Genomic DNA, 26,461 nt, shown 5'->3' with positions numbered 1-26,461 from the left:
AGAAGGTCTTTAACTAGTCCTGCATGGTTGAATTTGGGAGTTGGGCAAAAGGTGAGGCCTTTGGAAAGGGCTGATATTTCTGTTGGACTAAGGCTCCTGGAGGAAAGGTTCATGACTGTGTTGTGGGTCTGTTTAGGTTTTGAGTTCTATGTGGTGGTGGGAGGGAGTTTTGGAAGGTGGGGTAAGTGTAGTAGGTCTGCGAGACAAGGTTTGCCAGCTATGAGGTGGTGTGGGGGAGGTTTGGAGGTTGTTGTAGAAGTGGTGGACAGTGGTATTCCAAGGTGGGAGTAGGAAGTGAGCAGGATGGAGAGCTTTTTGAGGTGGCGTTGTGCATGTTGCTCAAGTTCCTGCAGGGCAACTGAATTACACTCTCCGCAAGGGTTTCAATTACCTCTCGTCGTGCCCTGAAATGAGAAATGACTTACCCACTATCCTTCCCACCCCTCAAACCGTGGTATTCCACCATCCACCTAACCTACACAATATACTCATCCATCCTTATCCAACCCTTGCTCCCAGTCCCTTACCTCATGGCTCGTACCCCTTTAATAGACCTAGATGCAAGACTTGTCCCACTCCTACCACCACCTACTCAAGTCCGGTCACTAACATCACCTATCCCATCAAAGGCAGGGCTACCTGTGAAACCACTCATGTGATTTACAAGCTAAGCTGCAACCACTGTGCTGCATTCTATGTAGGCATGACAACCAACAAGCTGTCTGTCCGCATGAATGGCCACCGACAAACTGTGGCCAAAAAACAAGTGGACCACGCTGTAGCTGAACATGCTACCAAACATGATACCCATCATCTCAATGACTGCTTCACAGCCTGTGCCATACGGATGCTTCCCACCAACACAAGCTTCTGAATTGTGCAGGTGGGAACTTTCTCTGCAATTCATCTTACGTTCCCGTAACCCTCCTGGCCTCAACCTTCGTTAGACATTGTCCTCATCCATCCAGCCCCCTTTCCTGTTCCCATTCCAACACTACACAGCCGTCATTTCACTGCCACACCCAGTTTTTTAATTTCTTTTTAATTTTATTTCTCTCCTTTCTGCTACTTACCCCCTACCCCCTCCACACCTTCCCTCCTACCCTCTGTTTAAACTGCAACACTTCACTGTCCGCCACGCCCACCATACTATCCCTCCCCCTACCCACCCCATCCTCCTCCTTGCCCCCACCCAGTCGCCACTCCCATCGTGCACTGGTGCTGCTGCTTGCAGTGTAGTTTCAGCTCTCTGAGACTGCAGACGTGTGTGCAAGTTGCACTTTTGTGAGTGTGAGTGTGAGTGTGTATGTGTGTCTACTGCTGACAAAGGCCTTAATGGCCAAAAGCTATGACTGTGTGAGTCTTTTTATTGTGCCTATCATGACTCAGCATCTCCGTTGTATGGTGAGTAGTGACTTTCCTTCTCTCGCATTGTTACATTCCATCTTGGATTTTCCATTGTTTGGTTATTGTAGGAATGTATTTTTATGCTTTTAGGTACGTGCTTGTCACAACTAAAGATGAACAGACAGAAGCTATACAGTGTGAATTAACACTAGAATAAACACTTTTTTTAGGCATAAATTAGAGGGATGAGATTTTGAGTGTTTAAAAGTTCTTTAGTTATTTCATTATGCTTAATAATAGTTTGTATTTGTGTACAGGTCATTCCAGATCCAAAGCCAAGATCATCAAAATGGATTTGCGCATCAATGCTACAAAAAGACTGGGAGTCTGATTTGGCAAAAACAGTGTCAGCAGAATACTTAACAAACAATCTATTGAGCTCTGTTTATTTTGAAGAAGGAAGTGCCCATATACCAAAGAATGCCATATGTATTGAAATAGCTCCCCATGGTCTCTTACAAGGTATTCTGCGCAAATCTCTTAGTCCAGATTGTACTAATATTCCTCTCACAAGGCGACAAGAAAAGCAAGGCGTGGAATACCTTCTTTCAGCAATTGGCAAGTACGTTGAAATATGTTTTATTTATTTATTTTTTTAAAGAGTGATATTCAGTACTGCTTTATTTTGTGGTAATGTCAGTAGCTTGTTAACTATATCTTATATACTACTTTAAATAACAAAGAAACAGAGAATAAACAAGGCAGATGTAACCAGTTCTATTAACAAGAAATTGATATTAATTAGCATCCTAATATAGACATTTGGTATGACATTTTCTTTTGATTACACATCCCTCAAGAAAAGTGAAGAAAAAGAAGGCTTGTTTCATCAAAAATGAAAAATAACCAATTAGAAGGAGGTACAAACAAAATATGTGTGCCACCTGGATTGTAGAGCCAATGTTATCTTACAAATACAAGTATCTACCACACTGTAATTTTTTTATGTAATTGGGTGCATTGTCAAGATACTTACAGCACTGTGAAATCAGTTGGTATAAAAATTCTACCATTGTACAAATTTTATCCCCTGTGGTGATAACCAGCTTAGAGACAATTTCTTTCATTTCATCCCAACCATGACCAGATTTTCATTTGAAAAGTTTGTTAATTTTAATCACTACAAGCATTTCTTACAATTTTAAGTATTTTTTCATCCAGTGAAATTACGAGTACTGTAGTAATATTACTGGCATGGTTAAGAATGTGGAATGAGACTGATTAGAAAGTAAAAGGATAAAACATGAACTAGCAATTATCTGTTGTGCTGTGACAGCCTTCAATGTGTGGGCTATTTTAAAAGTATGTTGATTATGGAATGGTGGAGGAGAAGTTAGAGGCTATACCATTCTCATAACACAAATGTGTTACAGTGAGTAGCAAGTGGGAGGGAGGGGATGTTAGTGAGAGGATTCTCCTTCATAGATAAAGATGGGAGGGATTGGGACAGATTCACAACAGACAGAATAAATTCCCTGCCTGAGACATTGCAGCATTTCAAAAGAAGACCAAATCTAAGAGGTAATGGTAGACAGATGTAATGTGATCAAAGAATGATTTGTTATGGTGATAACACATGTTTATTACTGTTATATAATATCTCAGTTGAATGACCTTGAAACTGGAATATGTGAGGATAGACACAATACACAAACTACTTAAAATTACTAAGAAAAGATATTAAAAAATTTAGAGAGCTCCAACAAGATAGAGGAAGAAAGACAGATATGTGGGGGAAAAACCTGGCAACTGGAAAGGAAAGCAACCATAAGAATGTGTGGATTTACTTTCTTTACAGAATAAAAAAGACCCAGACTGCTTTCATGTTATCAAACTATTTTTGACAGAATGTGAATATTTCAAAAACAACTTATGTTCTGCAAGATCAAAAAACCACTGAAAAGATATCACCTTTTTGCTGAGGATCCCTCTGATTACTGGTGTCAGAGAGGCATCTTTCTCAGGCCAGAATATGGATTCAGGCACCCTGTTATGAAAGGAGTTAACTTATCAGAAGAACACCACAGAATGTTTGACAATTCATAAAAAAGTAAGGTTAGCTTATTTCATCAGAATATTAGTGGACTTGTCTATCTAGAAATTTTAGAGAGCTCTCAGAAGATGGACTTCCTGTGCTTGTCTGAGCACCACTAAACCACAAGGTCAGCAAAGTTAAATATAAAAGATTACACTCTACCATCTGACTCATGTAGAACTAGTATGGAAAAAGAAAGAGTTGTTACATATAGCCGGCTGTTGTGGCTGAGTGGTTCTAGGCACTTCAGTCTGGAACCGCGCTGCTACTACGGTCACAGGTTCGAATCCTGCCTCAGGTATGGATGTGTGTGATGTCCGTACGTTAGTTTGGTTTAAGTAGCTCTAAGTCTAGCGGACTGATGACCTCAGATGTTAAGTCCCATTGTGCTTAGAGCCATTTGAACCATTTTTTGTTACATATATTTAGACAGAACGCAAGATCAAAAACACTGACACAAGTAGTTTTTGTAGTGATCAGCACACATAAATGTGTGTATGTGAATTAATACTGAAAAATAATTTGTTTTCAATTGTAACTGTATACAGATCACCTCGGGGAAATTCTGAACTATTTATGAGGAATTGCGATTCATTACTATGCTACGTGTCAGATGGCAGCATGCAGTTAATAATCTGTGATGATTTCAGTTTACATTTTCTAAAAGACTCTGATAGGAAAAATGATCTGGAAACCTTATATGGAGCCTACAATGTGATGTCAGCAATTAACTTTCTAACATGGGTGAATAAAGAAAGTAGGACTCTGTTGGAGGTCCCATGCAGAAATTTTGAGCCATGAGGTCTCTATAGATGTCCATACCTGCAGAAGTGTTGCTAGTGGAGGATTTTGTGCATGAACTGACCTCCGAATTTAATTCCATAAATATTCAATGGGATACGTGAGAATGTTCTCCAAACCAGTTGCAAATGGTTATGGTGCAGTGACATGGTGCATTGTCTTCCATAAAAATTCTATCACTGTATGTCTGCAAATGATCTCCAAGGAGCCAAACATAATGATTTCCAATCAGTGGTCAGTTCAGTTGGACCAGAGGACCCAGTCCATTCCGTGTAAACACACCCCACACTATTATGGAACCACCACCAGCTTGCACAGTTCCTTGTTGTCATCCTAGGTCCATGGCTTTGTGGAGTTTGTGCCACAATCTAACCTTCCATCAGCTCTCACCAACTAATATTGGGACTCATCTGATCAGGCCACAGTTTTCCAGTCATCTAGGGACCAACTATTATGGTCATGAGCCCAGGAGAGGCACTGCAGGCGATATGATGTTGTTAGCAAAGGCACTTACATTTTGCCACACTGCCCTAATGAATTTATTAGGATATGGTCATAAATGAAAATATGTGTCCAGTGTGGTCTCCTGACTCAGCAACATGCTGCATCTGTAACAAAATATAATCAACAGTTGCTTGCTATGTATCCAGTGTAATCAAAGCTATATGGCATCATGTGCTATTATTCAGATCAGGAGTAGTCCACGTATATCCCTGACAGAAGTGATCTTTCAGCATACCCACAACCAGAAGTCACATGGATAAGTCATGGGATCTGGAAGGTCACACACCTTGAAACTGGTTAGTGATGATAAAATTGTTACTGAAGGTTTCTTGAAGCGGATCTTTCAGCTGGAAAGACCGACTTATCATGTCAATTGGTTCAAATGGCTCTGAGCACTATGGGACTTAACCTCTAAGGTCATCAGTCCCCTAGAACTACTTAAACCTAACTAACCTAAAGACATCACACACATCCATGCCTGAGGCAGGATTTGAACCTGCGACCGTAGCAGTCGTGCGGTTCCAGACTGTAGCACCTAGAACCACTCGGCCACCCCGGCGTTCCATGTCACCCAATCTTGCATGAAAATAGTGTTGTGAACACAGTTGCGTTCTTGCAAAGCTGGAATTAAATTTTGTACAAGGAGGTCCTTATAATGTCCTGATATCACTGTACACATACCAGGTCAACAATATGTCGTCTCCTCAAAGAAAAATGGAACAAGAATGAAGTTGATTGCGAAACCACACCAGACAGTCACAGAAGCTGAGTGCAATGGATTTTCCTGGGCAACATGTTATGAAGTAGAATCCCCTAAGCGACAGTTCTGTGCATTCATAGCACCATGCAGTGTAAAATGTGCCTCAACTATCCAAAGAATCTTCCCCCAAATGTATGTCATCCATTCCGAGGCATGTCAAAAGCAAAGAGCTTCATTTGGTGCACATTCTGAATCTTGTAGGAATACCAGTGTAAAATTTAATGCAAAGTGTTTTGATAGGTTTATCAGGGGAGAGAGAATTGCTATGACACAGCTCGAGCACTGGCTGCAGAATTTAAGGCATGTACTGTGTGGTCAGCTGTATCTACAGCAACTTCATCAACAACTCCCATGGGAATGGGCCACCTCCTTCTCTCTGCTGCATCACCTAATTCACCTGTTTCTTCAAATTTCTTGATCATATTCTTTAGCCCATTCATTAACATGGGGCCTCTTTGCAGCTGTTTCTGTCAGTGATATTCCCACAATACAGCACTACTGTTGCTGCCCACTGATAAAACAAATTTACCAGCAGTACATGGTCTGTCTTCTCAGTAGCAATTGTGTTTCATACAGAAAGATTTAATCCTCTTAACGCTTTACTCCTACAGTCACTTCACAAAAGAAGTCCACACACTTTGCCAAGTGACAAATAGCATATTGATGTCAAAACAGGAAACATTTCACATTCTCACTGCATGCAGAGCCATAATTTCACCTGGTGGCAGAAACTGGAACTACTATTTTTTGCAGCATATTCCATGAGCACACTGACTAATCAACATACCTATGATGTTTCTGCATCTTGTGATGTATACAGCCCCCACTGCAGCACTTGGAACACCATCAGTTAATTATTATAACCAGCTGGTATCCTGAGAAAGGAAAAAGGAATCTGTTGACAGGAACAAATAGAGATCCTGCAGTAGTTGCACACCACAAAAACTTGTCAAAATTATTAAGTAAAGGTATTAAAAAATCAAAGACTATGCACATTATGTCAGAAAACAGTAATTTGTTTGGTACCATAATTTCATCTGGTGGCAGAAAGTGGAACTATTATTTTTTGCAGCATATTCCATGAGCACACTGACTAATCAACATACCTATGATGTTTCTGCATCTTGTGATGTATACAGCCCCCACTGCAGCACTTGGAACACCATCAGTTAATTATTATAACCAGCTGGTATCCTGAGAAAGGAAAAAGGAATCTGTTGACAGGAACAAATAGAGATCCTGCAGTAGTTGCATACCACAAAAACTTGTCAAAATTATTAAGTAAAGGTATTAAAAAATCAAAGACCATGCACATTATGTCAGAAAACAGTAATTCGTTTGGTACCAAACAAGAAAGCGCTGGTATGTTGATAGAATAAAAACCACAAAAATACACACACAAATTTTCAAGCTTTTGCAACCCATGGTTGATTTGATTTGGTCTGATCTGATTTGATTTGACTAGTAAGAAATCATATATGGGGTTCCCCAAGGCTCAATCTTAGGTCTGCTATTTTCCCTCATATAGGTAAACGATCTTCTATCTAATAAACAACATACAGAATTAGTTCTTTTTTGCGGGTGGCACTACTATAGTAATCAGTCCTACCATATATACAGCAGCAGAAGAAAGGGTAAACAATATTTTCATGACTGGTTTTCTGAAAATGGCATCACTCTCAGTTTTAAAAAGATGCAACATAATCAGCTCTATGACAACTAGAGGTTCTGCAACACTCTTGAGTGTAACATATGGTGAGGAATTAATAGTGTGGAAACTTCAAAATTTTGTGTGTCCATACCGATGAGAATTTAAACTGGAAAAAGCACATTTTGAAACTCCTAAGGCAACTAAGTCCAGCAACATTTGCACTTATAATCATTACAGATCTTGGCTGAAGACAAATCAGTAAGTTCAAATATTTTGCATATTTTCATTCAGTAATGTCATATGGAATAATGTTATGCTGTAATTCATCTTTAAGAAAGAAAGTCATCATTGCTCAAAAACGTATTCTAAGAATAATGTGAGGGTGTTCACCTACCATCATCTTGTTGACATCTGTTTAAGGATTTGAGTATTTTGACTACTACTTCACAGTGTATTTATTTGCTCATCGGGTTTGTTGTAAATAATCCTCTGCAGTTCACAATGAATGATGATATACATAACTGCAATACCACAAGAAAAAATTAGATTCATCACTTCACATTTAGGTTGCCTTTAGCACAAAAAGGGGAGCACAATGCCGCAACTAAATCTTTTGATCACTTACACAGAGATATGAAATGTCTGACAGACAGTAAAGTAAAACTTGAAAACAAACTGAGAAGGTATCTCCCTAAAAACTCCTTCTGTAGACGAATTTTTATTATTGTAATGTGTAAAAGGTGGTGGGTAGGTAATGCTAAATAGTGATAATAATAATAATAATAATAAGACCACAACCTAGCTTATAAATGTTTAGCATGCATTCATATTTACAAATTAATTTGTGTTTTGAATGTAAGATTACTTGTTTCATATCATTACAATTTATATTGCATGTGATCCACAGAACATGAAACCGCCTAGCTAATATCCAAGGAGTGTAATCAAAGACTGGAAATGACACATCTACTGATATATAGCTGCCTAAGGGAACTAATTTGAAAAGGATAACTTTAAAGTAAAAATGATAATGATATCTTTTAAAAAATTAAGGTTCATTACTTTTCCTCTGTACAGTTCCCATTGTGAAACAAGAAAGTGCCTAGATGTACAGTGTATTCAAAAGAAATTTTACCTAATTTCTATGAACCTAAATTTAAATGCCAAATGTTAGCCCTTGTGTGTGGTGTTGGGATGACATCACGCATTGAATTGGTTATGCAAGTTCATATTCAAGTATTAGCTCATTATCATAATGGAACTTTGATCCTAATGACTAGAGTAACCAGAGGTCCGTACGTTTTGTTTGCAATATTTCTTTATGCCATCATGATAAATACGTGACCTGTATTCATTATGTATTTCTCATAAGAAAAGTAAAGTACATTATTGTTATTGACAAATGCTTTTGAATTTTCATTCACTGCTGTAGATTGTATCTGTGTGGGCTAGATCCTAAGGTAGCAGAAATATATCCACCTGTACCATTACCAGTATCGGCAGGCACACCATTTATATCTCCAATTTGTCAATGGGACCATTCGGAAGAATGGCCACTTATTTCATCTCGAGAGGTATGTTTCAGACTTTACAGAAATTAATTATTAAAACTTACAGTGAATAATTTATAGCGTAGTACATGTTGTATTGTTAAAATGTTCCTTTTCACTTCATAAAGCCAGAATACAGAAATGTATGTAACTTTCATTTGTTGTGTGTAATGCAAAACTCTCTTAATGTTTTGGTGTAATGTAAGCACCACCAAATAAATTTGGTTTAATAACTTGAATTAAAAAATATATCATGTTTTAGGGTGCAAATATATTAATCAAGGCTAATTTGTGATTGAGTTAATGAATGTGTGCATCAGAAGCTGATTTCAATTATATACCGAAAGTAACTTCACTTAGTACTTCTTCTGAAGTGTAGACTTTTTCAGCACAATATTGTCACATAGGAATTCAAATTACTAAAGCCTCTTATCCTAGAAGAACATATATGAATGATGATTACAGAGTATAATTGAAGTGCATATCTACTGAATGTCTTTTGGAGATAATTGGTACCTCATTCCAAGCAACAAATCTTCTTGGACAGTAAAGGATCACAATATATTAAAGACAAACATCTTACCAAATAACATACTACAGTGAATTCATAATTATTGTTGATAAACAATGTGAGTAATGATCTTTAATGACAGTCACTTACCATTCTGATAGATTGGTACATTTTGACTTGCTTTCACACAACATTCTTGTTAAATATTCAGTAGTAAAATGAGAGTTTTAGGAAACAGTGTTTCATATGTTCACCAAAATAGTCTTAAGTACCAGTCCTAATAATGATATCTTAGTTGCATATAGTAAGAAAGGAAGCAGTAAGAATGTAGGATAAATCAACCATCCCCTCCTTTTGCAGAGGAGCCAACAAATTACTGTTTTATCACCATATATTATTCCATCATTTTATTAAGCCATACCACCCGAAACAAATTACCTTTACATAAACGTGAAATACTTTTGCTTATTGTAGCAGTAACACTGTAAGATACTGAGATGAGCAGCTGAGTCAGTCTCATAGTGTAGTTCAGTCCTGTATTATGGAACCATGTACACCATTCCTTGTATTCTTCCCTTTCCTTCTTTTAGCTCATGCACAGCAATTAGTTGATAAACCAGAAACTCAACTGTAGAGATAGGTTCCATACCTACTTTTATAGTTCTGCGATAAACATGTCTTTGCCTTCTTTGCCTTTCCGTAATCATTCTACAAATGTGTTTGTTATAACGTCAAGTTTAACACATATATTTCAGAACGACACAACACATATAAGTCACAGAGAAAGTTGACAAGCAAGACATGTGCCCATGTTAGAATTCGAATGAGCACTGAGTCCCAGTCTAGTGGCCGCTGCTCGGCTGGCCGCTTAGGCGGCACAGCTGCTGCATGGCTGGCAGACAGCGCCGCACGTAGAGGACACACGTAATTGCACGGCGGTGCTTTGAATGATCGGCGAGTCACAACACTTTTCCCCCCTTTGAAATAGTTGCACTGGTCTTGATGGAGGTGTCCTGGAGATGGCTAACGTCCATGGGTGTTGTTTGACTCGCCGTAAAGTGTCGAGGAGGAGGCTTCCCGGATGGACGGAAGTGTCCCCAATGATAACGGGTCGAGATGACAGGAGACGTAGGGGTTGAATCTGCTGGGGCCCCATGCACCAATCTGCCCATTGTGGCAAATCCAGTTGATATGACAGGAGACATGGGCGATGTGTCGGCGTCAGTTGGAGGAGGAGGCGAGTAGATTTGCTCTGACAGAGGATGGTCATCCGGTTCCTGCATGGGCATGTCTCCTGGTGGCATCCGTTCTTGTGCTGGCATCACGATGACGGTGAGAGGGATGCGTTGTGAGTATTGAGAGATGCCAAGATCCCGAGCATCAGGTAGAGCAAAAGGTGGTGTTGCGGCATTCGGAACAGGCGTTGCTGGCACACGAGGCCGAAGCTGGTCCGAATGACGCACTGCAACACCCGTGTCCATCTGAATTTCATACAGGCATCTGCCATGGTGTCTTAAGATGTGGCCCGGGCTCCATTTTGGCCGCCTGCCATATGCCCGTACCCAGACAAGGTCGTCGGCAGTGAACTGGCCAAGTGAAGGCACCCGTGGCCGTGAGGTAGAAGGTCGCAGAAGATGAAGTAGCATGTGGGGCTGTCGGCCACGTAAGAGCTCAGCCGGGCTGTGGTCGCCCATGGGGGTGAAAGGGTAAGACGCCAGAAACTGGAGAAGCGCATCATCAGCAGCAGAAGAAGTCAGAACTTTCCGCATCTGAGCCTTAAATGTGCGGACCAGTCGTTCAGCCTCACCGTTAGATTGCGGATGGAATGGCGGGGCCGTGACATGCATAATGCCTTGACGAGCACAAAAATCCGCAAATTCAGAAGAGGCAAATTGTGGACCATTATCAGTAACAAGAGTAGAGGGGAGGCCTTCCAAAGAAAAAATGTGGCGAGAGCACTGGTGGTTGCCGCGGTGGTAGGCGACGTGCAACGGACAATGAAAGGAAAGTTAGAGTAGGCATCAATTATGAGGAGCCAATAAGTACCTAAAAAGGGTCCCGCAAAGTCAGCATGAATGTGCTCCCAGGACTTCTCAGGCGAAGGCCACAGTGACAGGGATGACTCCAGGGCAGCGGCCTGTGACGCACAAGGGCCGCAGACAGCGACCATGTGTGCTATTTCAGAGTCGATGCCAGGCCAGTACACATGACGGCGTGCCAGAGATTTTGTACGAGACACACCCCAGTGCCCTTGGTGAAGGAGGCGCAAGACCGAAGCACGCAAAGAAGCAGGTACCACAACATGCGGCGAAGCATTGTCAGTGGAGAGGAGGATAACACCATCCCTAGCCGTGAGGCGGTAGCGCAAAGCGTAGTAGTTCCGCAACGGATCAGAAGTCTTAGCGGATGGGCGATCTGGCCAACCCTTCTGAATACAGTGTAAAATCTGGGAGAGGGTAGGGTTAGAACCCGTAGCAGCCACCAGCCTGTCCCCAGTGATGGGGAACACATCCACAACCCGCTGCTCGGCAACATCCAAGTGGAAACACAAAAGTTCGTCCCTATCAAATGCCTGATCAGGACCCATGGGAAGGCGAGACAGAGCATCAGTATTTGCATGTTGAGCCGTTGGCCAGAAATGAGTCTCATAATTGAAACGAGACAAGTAAAGAGCCCAACGCTGGAGGCGGTGTGCAGCCTTGTCGGGAAGTGACGTTGATGGATGAAACAAGGAAACAAGTGGTTTGTGATCCGTAACAAGATGAAATTTTGAGCCATAGAGAAAAACATCAAACTTATGAAGAGCATAAATAATGGCCAAAGCTTCTTTCTCAATTTGAGAATACCTTTGTTGGGCATCCGTGAGCGATTTGGAGGCATAAGCAATGGGTTGTTCCGAACCGTCAGAAAAATGGTGCGCAAGGACTGCACCGACCCCATATTGAGAGGCGTCTGTGGCAAGAACAAGATGTTGGCCAGGTCAATAAGTAGCCAGGCACGGGGCCTGTTTCAGCAGAGTCTTCAATTTCTGGAAAGCCGCTTCGCATGACACGGACCAGTGAAAAGGCACGTTTTTATGGAACAGGCGATGCAACGGCTGAGCCACCGAAGGCGCAGATGGTAAGAATTTGTGATAGTATGCTATTTTCCCCAAGAAGGCCTGCAGTTCCTTAACAGATGTAGGGCAAGGAAGGGCATCGATCGCAGCGACAGTTTGCTGAAGCAGACGAATACCATCCTGAGAGACTTGAAACCCCAAGTACGTGATAGATGCCTGAAAAAATGGTGATTTCTGAAGATTACACTTAAGACTGGCAGTCTGTAAGACATGAAAAAGTGTGCAGAGATTTTGAAGATGTTCTTCAGTAGTGGAGCCAGTGACAACAATGTCGTCCATGTAATTGATACACCCAGGGACAGGGAGCAATAATTGTTCCAAGAATCGCTGAAAGAGAGCAGGGGCGCTAGCAACCCCAAATGGCAATCGTTGGTATTGATAGAGGCCGAAAGGCGTGTTAAGGACCAAAAACTGCCGGGAAGCAGCGTCAAGAGGAAGTTGATGATAAGCTTCTGACAGGTCAATTTTAGAAAAATACTGGCCTCCAGCAAGTTTAGTGAACAGTTCTTCAGGACGGGGTATAGGGTAAGTGTCGATGAGGCATTGAGCATTTACAGTGGCTTTGAAATCGCCACAGAGACAAATATCACCATTTGGCTTAGCAACGACAACGGCAGGAGAGGACCACTCACTGGAAGTTACAGGAAGCAAGACCCCTGAAGTAGTGAGACGATCCAACTCCCGTTTTACCCGATCACAAAGGGCCACAGGAAGGGGCAGAGCCCGAAAAAACTTAGGCCGAGCAGTGGGTTTGAGCGTGATATGAGCTTCAAAGTCGTTTGCACGGCCTAACCCAGGAGAAAAAAGGGACGAATATGTCGTCGACAAGGAATCCAGTTGAGCATAAGGAATAGCATCAGAGACAATATTGACAGTCATCTATGGAAAACCCAAAAACACGAAAGGCATCGAAACCAAAAAGATTTTCTGCGTTGCTCTGGTCGACCACAAATATGGGAACAGTGTGAACGATGGATTTGTAAGATACCTCAGCATTAAACTGTCCCAAGAGAGAAATCTTCTGTTTACTGTACGTCCGTAATTGCCTAGTGACAGGTGACAGGAATGGAGAACCCAACTGAAGATACGTCTGAGAATTAATTATAGTAGCAGCAGAACCGGTATCCACTTGCATGCGAACATCTCGACCAAGGGTTTGGACAGTGAGGAATAACTTCCCTGAAAGGGAAGAAGTGCAATTGAAAGACAACACAGAATCAGAATCAGCATCATGTTCATGAACATCATGTATGCGGTCGGATTTGCAAACGGAAGACACATGACCTTCCTTTTTGCAATTGTGACACACAGCCCAACGTTGGAGACAATCCTCATGTGAATGTTTCGTAAAACACAGCAGACATAAAGGAAGTTGCCGGGGGTTTGCTGCAGTTTCTTAGCGGGTTGTTTACGGCTAGGCCGAGGCTGCGAGTGGGAGCGCACTGCGGCCACGTCGGCTGGCGGGGACGCGCTGCACACGTCATCAACAGCGCACAGAGGTTGTATTTCTCCAACGTCACCCCACTCCTCTATTTGCGCCCCAGCGGCGTGAGAAATTTCAAAAGACTGTGCAATGGAGAGAACTTCATCTAGAGTCGGATTCGTCAACTGAAGGGCACGTTGCCCAACTTCTTTGTCAGGCACCAACTGGATAATAGCATTCCGTACCATGGAATTGGCATAGGATTCTTTGTGAACATCAGTAACAAATTGACACTTTCGACTGAGGCAATGAAGTTCAGCAGCCCAAGTGTGATAGGATTGATGTGGCTGTTTTTGACAATGATAAAAGGTAACACGAGAGGCTACAACATGCGTTTTCTTTTGAAAATAGACAGACAGAAGTGAGCACATTTCAGCAAAGGTCAAAGATGCAGGATCCTTCAAAGGAGCCAATTGCGACAACAACCAATACATTTGAGGTAAAATCCAGGAAAGGAACAGAGACTTACATGGTTGTTCATCCATGACATGGAATGCCAAGAAGTGCCGTCGAAGACGTTTTTCATAATCAGACCAGTCTTCCGCCGCCTCGTCGTAAGGAGGAAAAGGAGGTATAGCCAACGACGAGAAACGCCCCGCATTTGACGCCGCGATGAAATCGCGAATCGCCGCTGTTAGAAGCGTTTGCTGTTCAAGGAGATTTTGCAATAGTTGCTCGACAGTAGCCATGGAACCCTGTGGGTCAACGGTGAAAAGGAAAAATCCACTACCTCGTCGCCAATTGTTATAACGTCAAGTTTAACACATATATTTCAGAACGACACAACACATATAAGTCACAGAGTAAGTTGACAAGCAAGACATGTGTACACGTTAGCATTCAAATGAGCACTGAGTCCCAGTCAAACGGCCACTGCTCAGCTGGCTGCTTAGGTGGCGCAGCTGCTGCATGGCTGGCAGACAGTGCCGCACGTAGAGGACGCGCGTAATTGCGTGGCGGCACTTTGAATGATGGGCGAGTCACAACAGTGTTCCCTCATTATTTGCCAATGCTGGTGAGTGCTTTTGACCGAACTGACCTGTAATTTGCAGTCTCTCCTCGATAATACTTCCTCTAGATCACCTTGAACCAGAAAGTTCACATAAATATGTTCTGCTTGCATTCAAAAATGTTCTTGATCTCAGCAGTATAGTTGACATTAGCACCCACATTATTCCTTGTGGAGTTCACTAATTGTCTATGGCGGCCAGTTTTTACACTATAAAAAATAATTAGTGCAAGTTTACAGATAAATACTTGCAATCACAGTGGTGAAGTTTTCAATGGTGGCAAAAATAGACAGTTCATGTTTATCTAAAAAAATGACACAGTTTACATTTAGCACAGTCCTGTATCAACTCATTAAGTATAATTACACTGTGGTGGTTAATTTACATGAGCAACAGCTAGTTTTGATGACAATAATGTTATACACTTCTAACAATCAATCACAGTGTTCATTAATTAGAGGTAGTGTACAGAATATACGTATTTGTGATGAGAACTGAACATTGAGAGCACCTCTAACATAGTTATTAACTATTCACTTTTGAACAGTGGACAGGCTGTTCTGAGTGACGTGCGACTACTTGTAGATGGGCATAAGAACAAACTGTTATGCTGAAAAGTACTAAATGCTTTGAAAATTGGATGGATTGGAATTTGCTGTTTGAACACTTGAAATAAGTACCTGAACCATAGTTCAGTCTAACCAAGAACTTTATATTTCTCTTAATACTGAACATACAAGTGGCTATAGCATTCCTCTCATAGCAGGAAAACCAATAGTTGTAGGATTTCAGTGTTTGGGTTGCCCTCTGTCATACCTGTCCTAGGTATGGGATTTAATCCACTTCTTGTAAACATTGGAAACAGTAGAAAGGAGCTTAGAGTAGGGATATTATTTTCCTATTCAAGATGTGATCAATAAGGAAAGGGTTATTGCTATTGGTTGAGACAAAGAATTTTATTGTGTCAGACACTGCTTTGAAATGATTTTTGGGCATGGGAGGAGATATTTATTTATGTTATTGTGAATGTCTATGTATTCCATATGTTCTCTTGTTACAACTGTCATTTCTGTCTTGTAATCTGTTTCTGTATCACCTTCTATATGTCATACCTGTTCAAGATGTTTTGTACTACACTTGTCACATACTAATTTTATTTTATCGGGAGTGTTAATTTAATTTAAATTTTTGTATAAACACTGTTTTTCCAGTTTAGTATGAATGTTTTTCTGTGTTTGTTCCCTTTACATTTATTTACAGTTTAACTACAACACTTTTAATTGCAGTACTGTCAAAACTGACATCATACCTCACTCCTGATGCATAACATATTTTTCCCCATATTGTTCATGAATATTTGGCCTTCTCTGACAATGATAGTTAGTCAAAGTCTGATTATGGGACTGTAAGCTAAAAACAAATTAACAAAATAAGTCAGCACTGTAGAAATATGTGAAATAATGCAAAGGTAAACAGTCACCTAAAGTGGATCGATTTGTGGAGCACAGAAACACATAACAGAAAACAGCATTCCGATTAACTTTAAAGTACTTCCCATTTTTTAGCAGAAGTAGGCATATTCACACACACAACAACACTGACACCCTCTGTAGACTATACACAATACTCTGCTTTTCATTTATAAGTAATGATATTCAGTCATCTGCCTAAAAACATCATACTGAATTGGCATGAGATCTGACATTTTATAGATTTGCATAGTTTGAAACTGACACTACTAAGTAGTTCTGGTATTTTTGTATACAGTCAGGAAACAATATTAATTCAGTGTCTCTTTTAAATTCTTAGGATTTTCTTAGACAATGATCCACCACATTACATAGGGTGTCTCACAATTCCTATTAGAGCCTTCTGTGGGTTGTAGAGTGGAATTAATAGATAAGGTTTTGAAATGGAACCAATGTCCAGAAATGTATCATTTGGATATAAAATATGTCTGAAGGTTGGATTGCTTTCAAATCTCTCACTTAACAGTATGCACACAAATTGAGAAGAAGGCGGTTTTGTCATCCCCCATCGTAATTATGACATTACACGCCATTTTCATCTGTGTATGACAACAGCTATGAGAAACTGGTATGTTTGCAACTAGGGTGGTTGACAGTGGTGCTCCAAGGATGTGCCACAATTTTCCTTTTCTGAGTATGTCATTTGACATGTAAAAGAGAACCTGACAATGAGTACCTTCAAACATTGCTCATGCCACAGACTTCTGTAGAGCACACAGTTCAGCAACCTTTATCTTCAGCATGTGTGTACTATCATGTGGGATATTTTAAACTGATCTAGTCTTCAAGCATATTTTACATCCAAATAGTACATTTACAGACATGAGTTCCTTATTACGACTTTACCTACTATAAGTAGGCCCCTCTACAATTCCAAGATGCATGTAATAGTAATGTATTACTTATAATCTTCTCAGATTTCTCTTCTTTTTCCTCCAACCATACTGATAGTGCTCACCATATCTATCATTCAGTGTAATCATTCTTATGGGAAACATTTCAGATGTTCTAGTTCCATGGTGAAACTCTCCATTTCAAATAGGGCACCAGCCATGTCAGCCAGTTTTTGGACATTCTATTTTTGTGTGGCAGGTGCTTACAGCTGTCAGATCGCAATTACAATTCAGTATGCCTATTTTTCTTGTATGTGCTTTGTCCCAGTGTGCCAACTGCTAGAATGAGTAATCATCTATCCACTTCAGCATCCGTTGTGAACTTGATCTTGGGATGTGTTCAAGTAATTCAACCAAGATGTCTTTTACATGTAAGTTTGTGACAAATTTGCCATCAATGAATGTCACAAACATTTTAATACCTAACAGGTTGATTCCAGAGCTTTCTCTTCAAGCAGTTCCACACAGAAGTTACCCACAACTGATGAAAGTGTGTTGCACAGGGGTATTTAATCTGTCTGTTCATGGTGTGTCACATTGAAAATAAATTACATCAACATCAGAGCATACCTGAAAAAGTGAACATCTCTTCAAGTCAAATTTCTGGCTGATGTGTTCCAGGGATTCTGCATAGAAGCTCTGGTAAAAATAGAAATGTCATCACAGCTCACTAGGATAATGGAATCCTTTAGCCTGCACTTACTGAAGGGTTGCACAAAGTCAAAGTAACTATGAACAAGATTTCCTTCAGCAACAAATTTTTATCAGAGGAACATCACACCCACAGCAGACTTCTGAAGGCAGGAGAAAAGTGGCACAGAGACAAATGACTTGTGCTCACACAGAAGCAGTCACTTCATTAACACACATGACAGTAACAACATAATTGTTTGCTGAAATATTGTGCATGTTGGACATTGGGATCCAACCTTACAGTTGCGAATAATGCTGTCAGCAACACCATAAGAAACTAAAAAGTTAGGAAACAATTTTGAGCAAAATTACAACATATTAAAGTGTTAATGCCATAATGTACCATATTCATTTGCTTGTTTTCACTCTTTCACTAAGGTAGGAACACTGTACAAAAATGTCACTTTGTTTATTTATAAAATCATTTACACAGCAAATCTCTTATCACTGTAAACAGTATTTAATCATCTTTGAAAATATCACCTCATTCATAATGCCCTGTGATCTCTTTATTAGACATTATCTGTGTGTTGAATACCTTTTTGAAGATTTTTAAGTCTCCTGATATACATTGCAGTTGATCTTTATTTCTTGTCAGTTGAATAAACATGTGCATGTTTTTCTCATAATGTAGTAATGACACTATTATTTTGTATCTGTATATAAATGAAAATGTCAGTATTTTTAAATTTTGAAAGGCATTTATGTATGATTCCAGTTGTTTTCTAATAGCCATTTTTGCAAAATAAAAATTATTTTTGTATTACTGCTGCTAGAGTTTCATCTTACTCCATGCTGTAAGTATGATCCAAAAAAATTGTGACACACTATGCACAGTTGGCTTTTGTTGGAATAATGAATGAGTTTTTTCATAGTAAATATTACAGTGCTTAACTGACTGCAGATACTGTTTATACAAGGTGTGAACCAAAAGAAATGGGACTTTTTGTTTTTCTTAAAGAATCTTTGTTTTTTCATCAGCATCAACTTTGCCCCTTCACAGCAATTCCTCTCAGATATATTACACTTCTGCCAGCACTTTTTTCCATCTTTTAAGCACTTCTGGAACTCATTTTTCATTTTGCTATTCAGCTCCTTCAGCAGTTCTGTTTTTATCTCACCAACAGAGGCAAAACCATAGCGTCTGATGGGTCTGTTCAACATCAGAAAAAGGGTGAATACAGTGGTAGAGGCAACATAATGGCTTCATTTTTTGCCAGAAACAACACGAACAAGCACTGACGTGTGAGTGGAAGCAGCATCGCGATGCAATTTCTGCAAGTGCTTTTGCTACAATTCTGGTCATTTTCTTTGAACTGCTTGATGCAAATAGTGCATAACTTTCAGGTAGCATTCCTTATTGACCATATGTCCGTAAGGCAGGAACTGATGATACAATATTCCATTTGAATCAAAGAGAACAGTGAGAAGAACCTTCACATGTGATGGAATGTGTCAAATATTTTTCGAACTTGGCTCTTCAGGCTGTTTCCATAGGGATGATTGGGCCATAGCCATATACCCATGTTTTGTACTTGTTATAACCTTCTTTAGAAGTTCTGGATCAATGTTGACTTCATTCAGCAATTCCTGAGTGATGTTTATGCGACATTGTTTTTGGTCGAAATTCAACAATTTTGGAACAAGCTTTGCTGCTACATTTATCACGCCATAAACATCTGAAAAACTTGCTTGGCATGAGCAAAATGATATGTTGCCTCATCAGCAACCTCTCTGATGGTGATTTTCCAGAACCACTTCCCATATAGTTTCTACATTGTCTTCAGTACTTGATGGGCTTCAGAATCCAGGGCTGATGCTATTTCAGGCATCTTCTTGATCCTTTTTGTAAAGTTTATACTACTCATAAACTCTTGTCTTACTCATAGTAGATTTGTCAAATGCCACAGTCAACATTTAGAATGCAGTGCTGCACTTTATTCCTATTTTCAACCAAACTTAATGCAAGTTCATTGATCCATCTTTTTCGAAAGTAAACATTTACTGAGCATTCAAAAACACACATAACCTTTTTGACTGTCAACAATAAACTAAACATTCAAAATAGCTGAAAATGCAGACATACATCAGGAATATGTGTATTAACAATATAAAAAAAGATTTGAAAACTGAATGTATAAAGCCTGTAAAATAAAAAAATTCCCATTACTTACGATCCGTTACATTGTACTATTAGGTACAGCATATGACATGTTTGAAGAGTGACCAAGTTTTTTCTTTATTTACTAATGTCATACCATCAGTGCATCATATTTTCTGTGCATTGTCACAGACTTCAGTGTTGTTTATAAATGGGTGAACAATATTGGACCAAGAACAGATACCTGTGGCACTACGTACTTAGTGGTCTGATTTCCGACTGGCATCCACTCACTCTATTGGCAGACTGCTTTCTGTTGCTTGTATGTGATTTTACCTATTGTGCTGCATGCCCTTATATATGCCACTCCTTTCCTGTTTTTCATTTATAGCTATGTAGGTAATGGTGTCAAAAATTTCCAACAAATCCAAATAAATTTGAGTGCTGAATTCCTTTATTGTGATACATGTATAAAAAATTCTATAACAATATAGGCAATATATATTAGGAATCATAGCTGACAGAAGTAAAGAAACAAAACCGAGTCTTTTTGACATTCAGAAGACTTCTCCATCTTGTCCCTACAGGTTTTTAACCTATTTACTTTTAGCATTGCTTTTTATTCAATAACTTAATGTATGCATTCTGTTACATTTAGGGGACTATTTCTGGTGAAATATATATTGAATTCAATAAGGTCCAGGAAGAAACAAAGGATTACACTGAAAATGTGCTAGGAGGAAATATTGTTATTCCACCTGCAGCATTTCTGGTGAGTCTGATTTTAATTTTTGATAGATTATAGTGCATTAGTTAATTATGTCAGACATCATTGTGCTCCATAACAAAACAATATGGCATGTATGTATTGTTTCTCCATCCACAATTAACTTCTGGAATTGTATTTGGGCATAAATCAATCCTGTTTGGCATATGACAAATTTGTGCACAGAAATCTGAGTGCAGTGACCTGTTATAGCCTCATTTACTTCCTATGAATGTATGAAGAGGTACTGATTTGCTTAACAACCACAATAACAACAACAACAAAAACTATAGACAGGCAACCACTCACCCGTAAGTGTTGTGTGGTGCTCAGAAATCTGTAATAGGCTACAGGTATTACTAGATTTAGAGTTAGTGTACTTTTTTGCCTACACTTAAACACACACACACACACACACACACACACACACACACACACACACACACACAAATGCACATTTTCTATCCACACTTTTTATGTGGTTGCTTGCTGTGTTAAAGGATGACTCACACATTGCAGTACAGGACGCTTTATGAAGTGCACAAATTCACAGTGGGCTGTCTTGAAAACAGCAAATGAAAGATCATCTGTGATCCCCTGAAATAAGAAACAAAAAGTTTACAGGCGTGATAACAGATCAACAAGAAGCTACATCCCACATGGCTGGAGGGAAGTGCCCAATGAGGGACCACAGAGTGTGGAGAAGCATAGGCACAATGACGGTGCAAAGCAGAGTGGATAATAACACTGCACTGTATTGGAACCCAATCTGGAACTGGCCTGCTGGAAGCTGTACCTAGTCTTATGTAACCAGCAAGTGGAAGTATGTTTCTGTCCATGTGATGTGCAGATGGTGTTTGCTCTTTGCTAGTAGAGCTGTTAGTTTCCTGGTGCACATGCTGCTCAGAACTGTAACTGGTGCCCTATGACAGAGCTTGGAACAAACAGTGTACAAACATACTGTTTGAATACAGCACAGTGTCATGACATGTGATATCATCTTGTGTGAATGTACAATTGCCAAAGGAAAGACTCTGCATGGCAGAGACCTCAGACTGGCAGCAGATATATGCAGCCTACTGCTGATATACAATGCCACACACATGTGGTAATGTGGCAAAAAAGAAAAAAATGGAAGGGTCAGACAGAGATGAATGGTGTGGGAAAGGAAAAGAGAGAAACAGTGAGGATTAGGGCAAAGGATTGGGAAGAAGGCTAGCAAAAGCTTAGACTAGAGGAATTATGAGATGAAGCTCTGGCTAGAGAAACAGTTCCCCTCAACTATAATTAAGAGGGGAGAAATGAAGAGGTGGTTGGGGGAGGGGGGAATACAGGTGGAGTTGTTGATGTGTTGCAAACGGCATTAGGGGCAACTGAGTGGTTGACTTGCAGTTAGACACAGTTTGGTATTGGCTCTTCATATGGATAGAGTGCAGTTAGTTAAAATTACCTGGTAGATTAGAACTGCGTTTCAAACTGGGTCTCAAACCTGGAATCTTGCTTTTTGTGGGGGATGCTCATACTGACTGAGCTATCCAGGCATGATTCATTACTTGTCTTCACAACTTCAATTCTGTCAGTACATCTGTCCTACTTTTATAGCTTCACAGAAGTTCTCTGGCATTCCTTGTGTGACTAGCACTCCTATAAGAAAGGATACTGTGGAGAAAATTGCTTTGCCACAGCCATGGCAATTGTTTCAGAATGAGTCTTCATGTCTACACCAGAGTTGTAAGCTATTTTGAAACTTCTGGAAACAATCCCTTTGGCTGTGGTTAAGTCATTTGTCTGCTTTGTCTTTTCTTCCAGAAGTGCTAGTCCCATATAGTATGCAGAAAAGCTTCTTTAAAGTTTGAAAAGTAGGTGAGAGGTACTGGAAGAACTGAAGCTGTGAGAACAAGTCTGGAGTCATGCCTAGATAGCTCAGTCAGTAAGAACATTACCTGTGAAAGGGTTGGTTCTGGGTTTGAGTCCTACAACTCACAATCAATTCCTTAAGAAGAGACATCGATGCACTGAGGAAAGAAAACCAGGGCCTACGATCCACACAAAAACCAAGTGAAGAGGCGCAAGACAGACGTGATAAATGATTCGAGTGGATAAAAGTGATGCATAAAGGTAATGTTTTATCCACTTAAGGGTCAAAAAAATCTTCAAAAACAGTTACATTCTCTGATAATAATAAATATTATGTTCTGCAAAGTGACTGTGATAATGACTGTACTACAAAAGATCATGATTTGAAAATGAATGAACCTTACAGAAATAATGTCAACAAGAAACACAGATCATCAAGAAAAAAAGAGTAGTGTACTTTTACTAGCAGACAGCCACAGCAGATCTAATACTTTATGAGAAAAAAATCGTGACATAACAGTGACTGATGTAGTGAAACCTGGAGCAGGAACCAGACATGTTGTAGATGCTGATTTTCAAAAGAAAATAACACAAGATGGCGACTTTATTATTTGCATAAAGGAATTGAACAATGTAGCTAAAAAGGAAACAGATGTTTGTGTGCAGAACACATAAATTTCTAGACATGAATCAATCTCGAAACGCAGTTGTTACCACAGTATCTCAAAGGCATGATGTGCTTTACAACTCATGTGTAAACAAAGAAGTCTAGAAGACAAATATTAAAATAAAGAAACTGTGTTTAGAGTATGATAAACGTGAAGTACTAGACATAAGTAAGCTGCATCAAAACCTCTACATCAATCACGGAATGCACTTGAACTATGAAGGAAAACTGTTTGTGTGTGATCACATCAACAAAATACTTAAAGATCAACTTTAGAGAAATAAAACTGTCTATCAGCTTCCTGTATGTTCTGCCAAAAACAAATGATGAACATAACATGGGCAAGAGAGAAGAAACAGTTATTTCAAAACCCTCAGGTACTTTTTTAGGCAAAAGTATGCAGTTTCAGCAAATAAAACACCACACTAAACAAAACAGTCACTGTGTAAATCTGAAACAGTTGAAAAATCAGCCATCCAGTTGGAAATAAAGGTTTATTAGCCCTTGACCTTGTTAAATTCCAAAGTTATTTGCAAATTTCTCACTGTTTCATCAAATCGTGCAGTCACTGATAAATAAAGTGAGTGAACTTTAAGTTCTACTACAGACTAACTGAACTCTGGTACTGCACTTTGCATACCAGAACATTGGCTTGAAGAAGAAAACTTAAAAATGTTGAGTTTGCAGAATTTTGTTAGGTAGCTATTTCAATAGAACTGTAGAGACCCATGGAGAAAGTAGCTGAATATGTAGCTATTATTTACTTGTATAGGCCACAACAGTCAATATATCTATCATATTAACAGTCTGGAATCATACCTCCACATCATAACAAAAAGGTGCAAAAATCTTATTATGTGTGGGGATTTTAATATTAACTTCCTGAAAGATTCAAAACAAAATCTGATCTCTTGAACCTTCTTTTAACTTTTAATTTGAAGCCTAATATAGAAGCAGAAACATGGATAACAGCAACATCAGTGTCAACCATTGACCAAATATTTACAAACACGCCATGTAAGTACAACACACAAACTTTCAATACAGGCTTAGGGGATCACAATGCATAAATAATTTTGTACAGCTAAAAAATCATTATTAACTTTCAAAACAGTCTGTATCAGCTGTTGTTCAGAGCTACAGTGAACAAGATATAAATTCCTCTCTTTATTTCCTAAACAGAGAAAAGTGGAAAGAAGTTTACAACATTGCAGGCACAAATGAAAAGTTTGATGCTTTCAGTAACATCTTCTCCTATTAATTTGAACTGTGTTTCCTCCCCACCATCCCAGAAGAAACAGGAAAACACAGAAAAATAAGAAAAGAAATTGGCTTATGCCAGGCATACTGGCATCACTTCAGAAAAAGAGATAACTATATGATGTATCAAAAGAAGAGGGAAAACCAGATTTTGATGCTTATTTTAGGAGATATAAACATTTCCTAAACTAAGTCATTGAAATGACTAAGAAACTGGCAAATGAGAATTTTGTAAAAAGTATCCCAAACAAAATGAATGCTATATGGGACATAGTGAGAGAAGAAACAGAAAAACAATGTGAAGAACACCACAATATTGACACACTGGAAAACTCAACCAAAATATCATACCCAAAGAAAGTTGCAAATAAATTTAACTCCTACTTTACAGAAATAGTAGAAAATGATATCAAAATGCACCCACCAAATGCTAGGAAAGAACATGTTCCAAACAGAATGAGATTTTCACTCTGCAGCGGAGTGTGCGCTGATATGAAACTTCCTGGCAGATTCAAACTGTGTGCCAGACCAGGAGTCGAATTTGGGACCATTGCCTTTCGTGGGCAAGTGCTCTACCAACTGCACTATCCCAGCATGACTCATGACCCATCCTCACAGCTTTTGGCAGAATTGAAGCTGTGAGGATGGGTCATGAGTCATCCTTGGATGGCTTAGTTGGTAGAGCAATTCTTAAGCATCACACATAAATTCACATTGTCTCATTTCATCAGGTCACAAAAGTTGATTTGTCCAATATCTGTTTGTAACTATGTACAAAAATGATGAACAATCAATCAATAAGAAGGTGACTAAACAAGTAATTACCAATGTGTGAAGGAAGATGGATCCAGATGAAAGGTTTTGGGAGGGTCCTCAAGGAAAGTCAGCTTTAACTAAACTGTGATATACACATTCAAAATATCATTATCATCTTCGCTTCAAGCATTAGTCAATTTTTTGTTTTGTTTTGCCTGTTGCAGTACTCATCAATTTCTCAGTCTTCCCTGACTTCTTCTCCTACTGGCTTAAATCTTCTTATCTGGAGAGGTTATCTTCCTCCACTCATTCTCTCAAGATGTTCATTCCAATTTCTTCTGTTTTATTGTATTTTGTTGAGGATGTTAAATATATTCAGTTCTTTCCTAATTTCCAGGTTTCTAAATCTGTCAGCCCTTAATCCATTAAATTTCGGGCATGCAGCCGCGCAAATAAAATTTTATTTGCGCGGCTGCATGCCCGAAATTTAATGGATTATTCATTACGCCGCGAGAAGTTGAAAATGCACTGTCAGCACTTGTGCATCCTTTTACTGCTCTTGGAAACCTCATGCCCCCTCTTTGTATTTGACTTTCTTGACATTTACGTATAACATACAATTCACTTTTGTAAACAAGCACTGGAACTGCCATTGTCTTATAAAATTTTAATCTTGTTTCTTTCTTCATTTTATTTTTTACACACGTGTTTATTGTTCTGCAGATATCCCCAAACTTTGCTAATTATTTCTCTATTGACTTCATCATACTCATGTGACATCACAACCTAAATAATTAAAATGTTTGACATGTTCCATTGCTCTATTGTTGATCACAATTTTTGTCCACACAGGATGTTTCCCTTTGAAAGCCAATGGCTTTGTCTTCTTTTCTGAAATCCTCAAATGGTGCTCCTCACAGAGCTTACCTAGTAAATGTATTCCCCTCTGTAGATCATCTTCATTATCCACCAGTTCTGTAGTGTTGTCTGCATATAAAAGACAATATAAGTGGGGATTACTGTTAATCTTAATTCCCTCATTAAATATCTCCTTCCATTTCTGAAAAGCAACATCTAAATAAATGTTAAAAAGTGTGAGTGAAATGCTG

At 39.4% G+C, this 26,461-nt stretch overlaps 1 protein-coding gene across 1 annotated transcript in view; it reads left to right on the top strand.

Annotated features, from left to right (window-relative positions):
• LOC124615980 (fatty acid synthase-like) overlaps positions 1 to 26,461 on the top strand; it is a 394,674-nt gene that overhangs the window by 185,425 nt on the left and 182,788 nt on the right. Inside the window, exons 13-15 of the mRNA XM_047144185.1 lie at positions 1,665 to 1,969; positions 8,591 to 8,732; positions 20,705 to 20,818. Coding sequence (XP_047000141.1) covers positions 1,665 to 1,969; positions 8,591 to 8,732; positions 20,705 to 20,818 — 561 coding nt within the window. The remainder of the gene's footprint in view (positions 1 to 1,664; positions 1,970 to 8,590; positions 8,733 to 20,704; positions 20,819 to 26,461) is intronic.

Source organism: Schistocerca americana, chromosome 5 (genome assembly GCF_021461395.2).
Source record: "Schistocerca americana isolate TAMUIC-IGC-003095 chromosome 5, iqSchAmer2.1, whole genome shotgun sequence".
In the NCBI taxonomy this organism is placed as follows: domain Eukaryota; kingdom Metazoa; phylum Arthropoda; class Insecta; order Orthoptera; family Acrididae; genus Schistocerca; species Schistocerca americana.
Note: the sequence above shows the minus strand (reverse complement) of the source record. Positions and strands in the feature narration are given on the sequence as shown.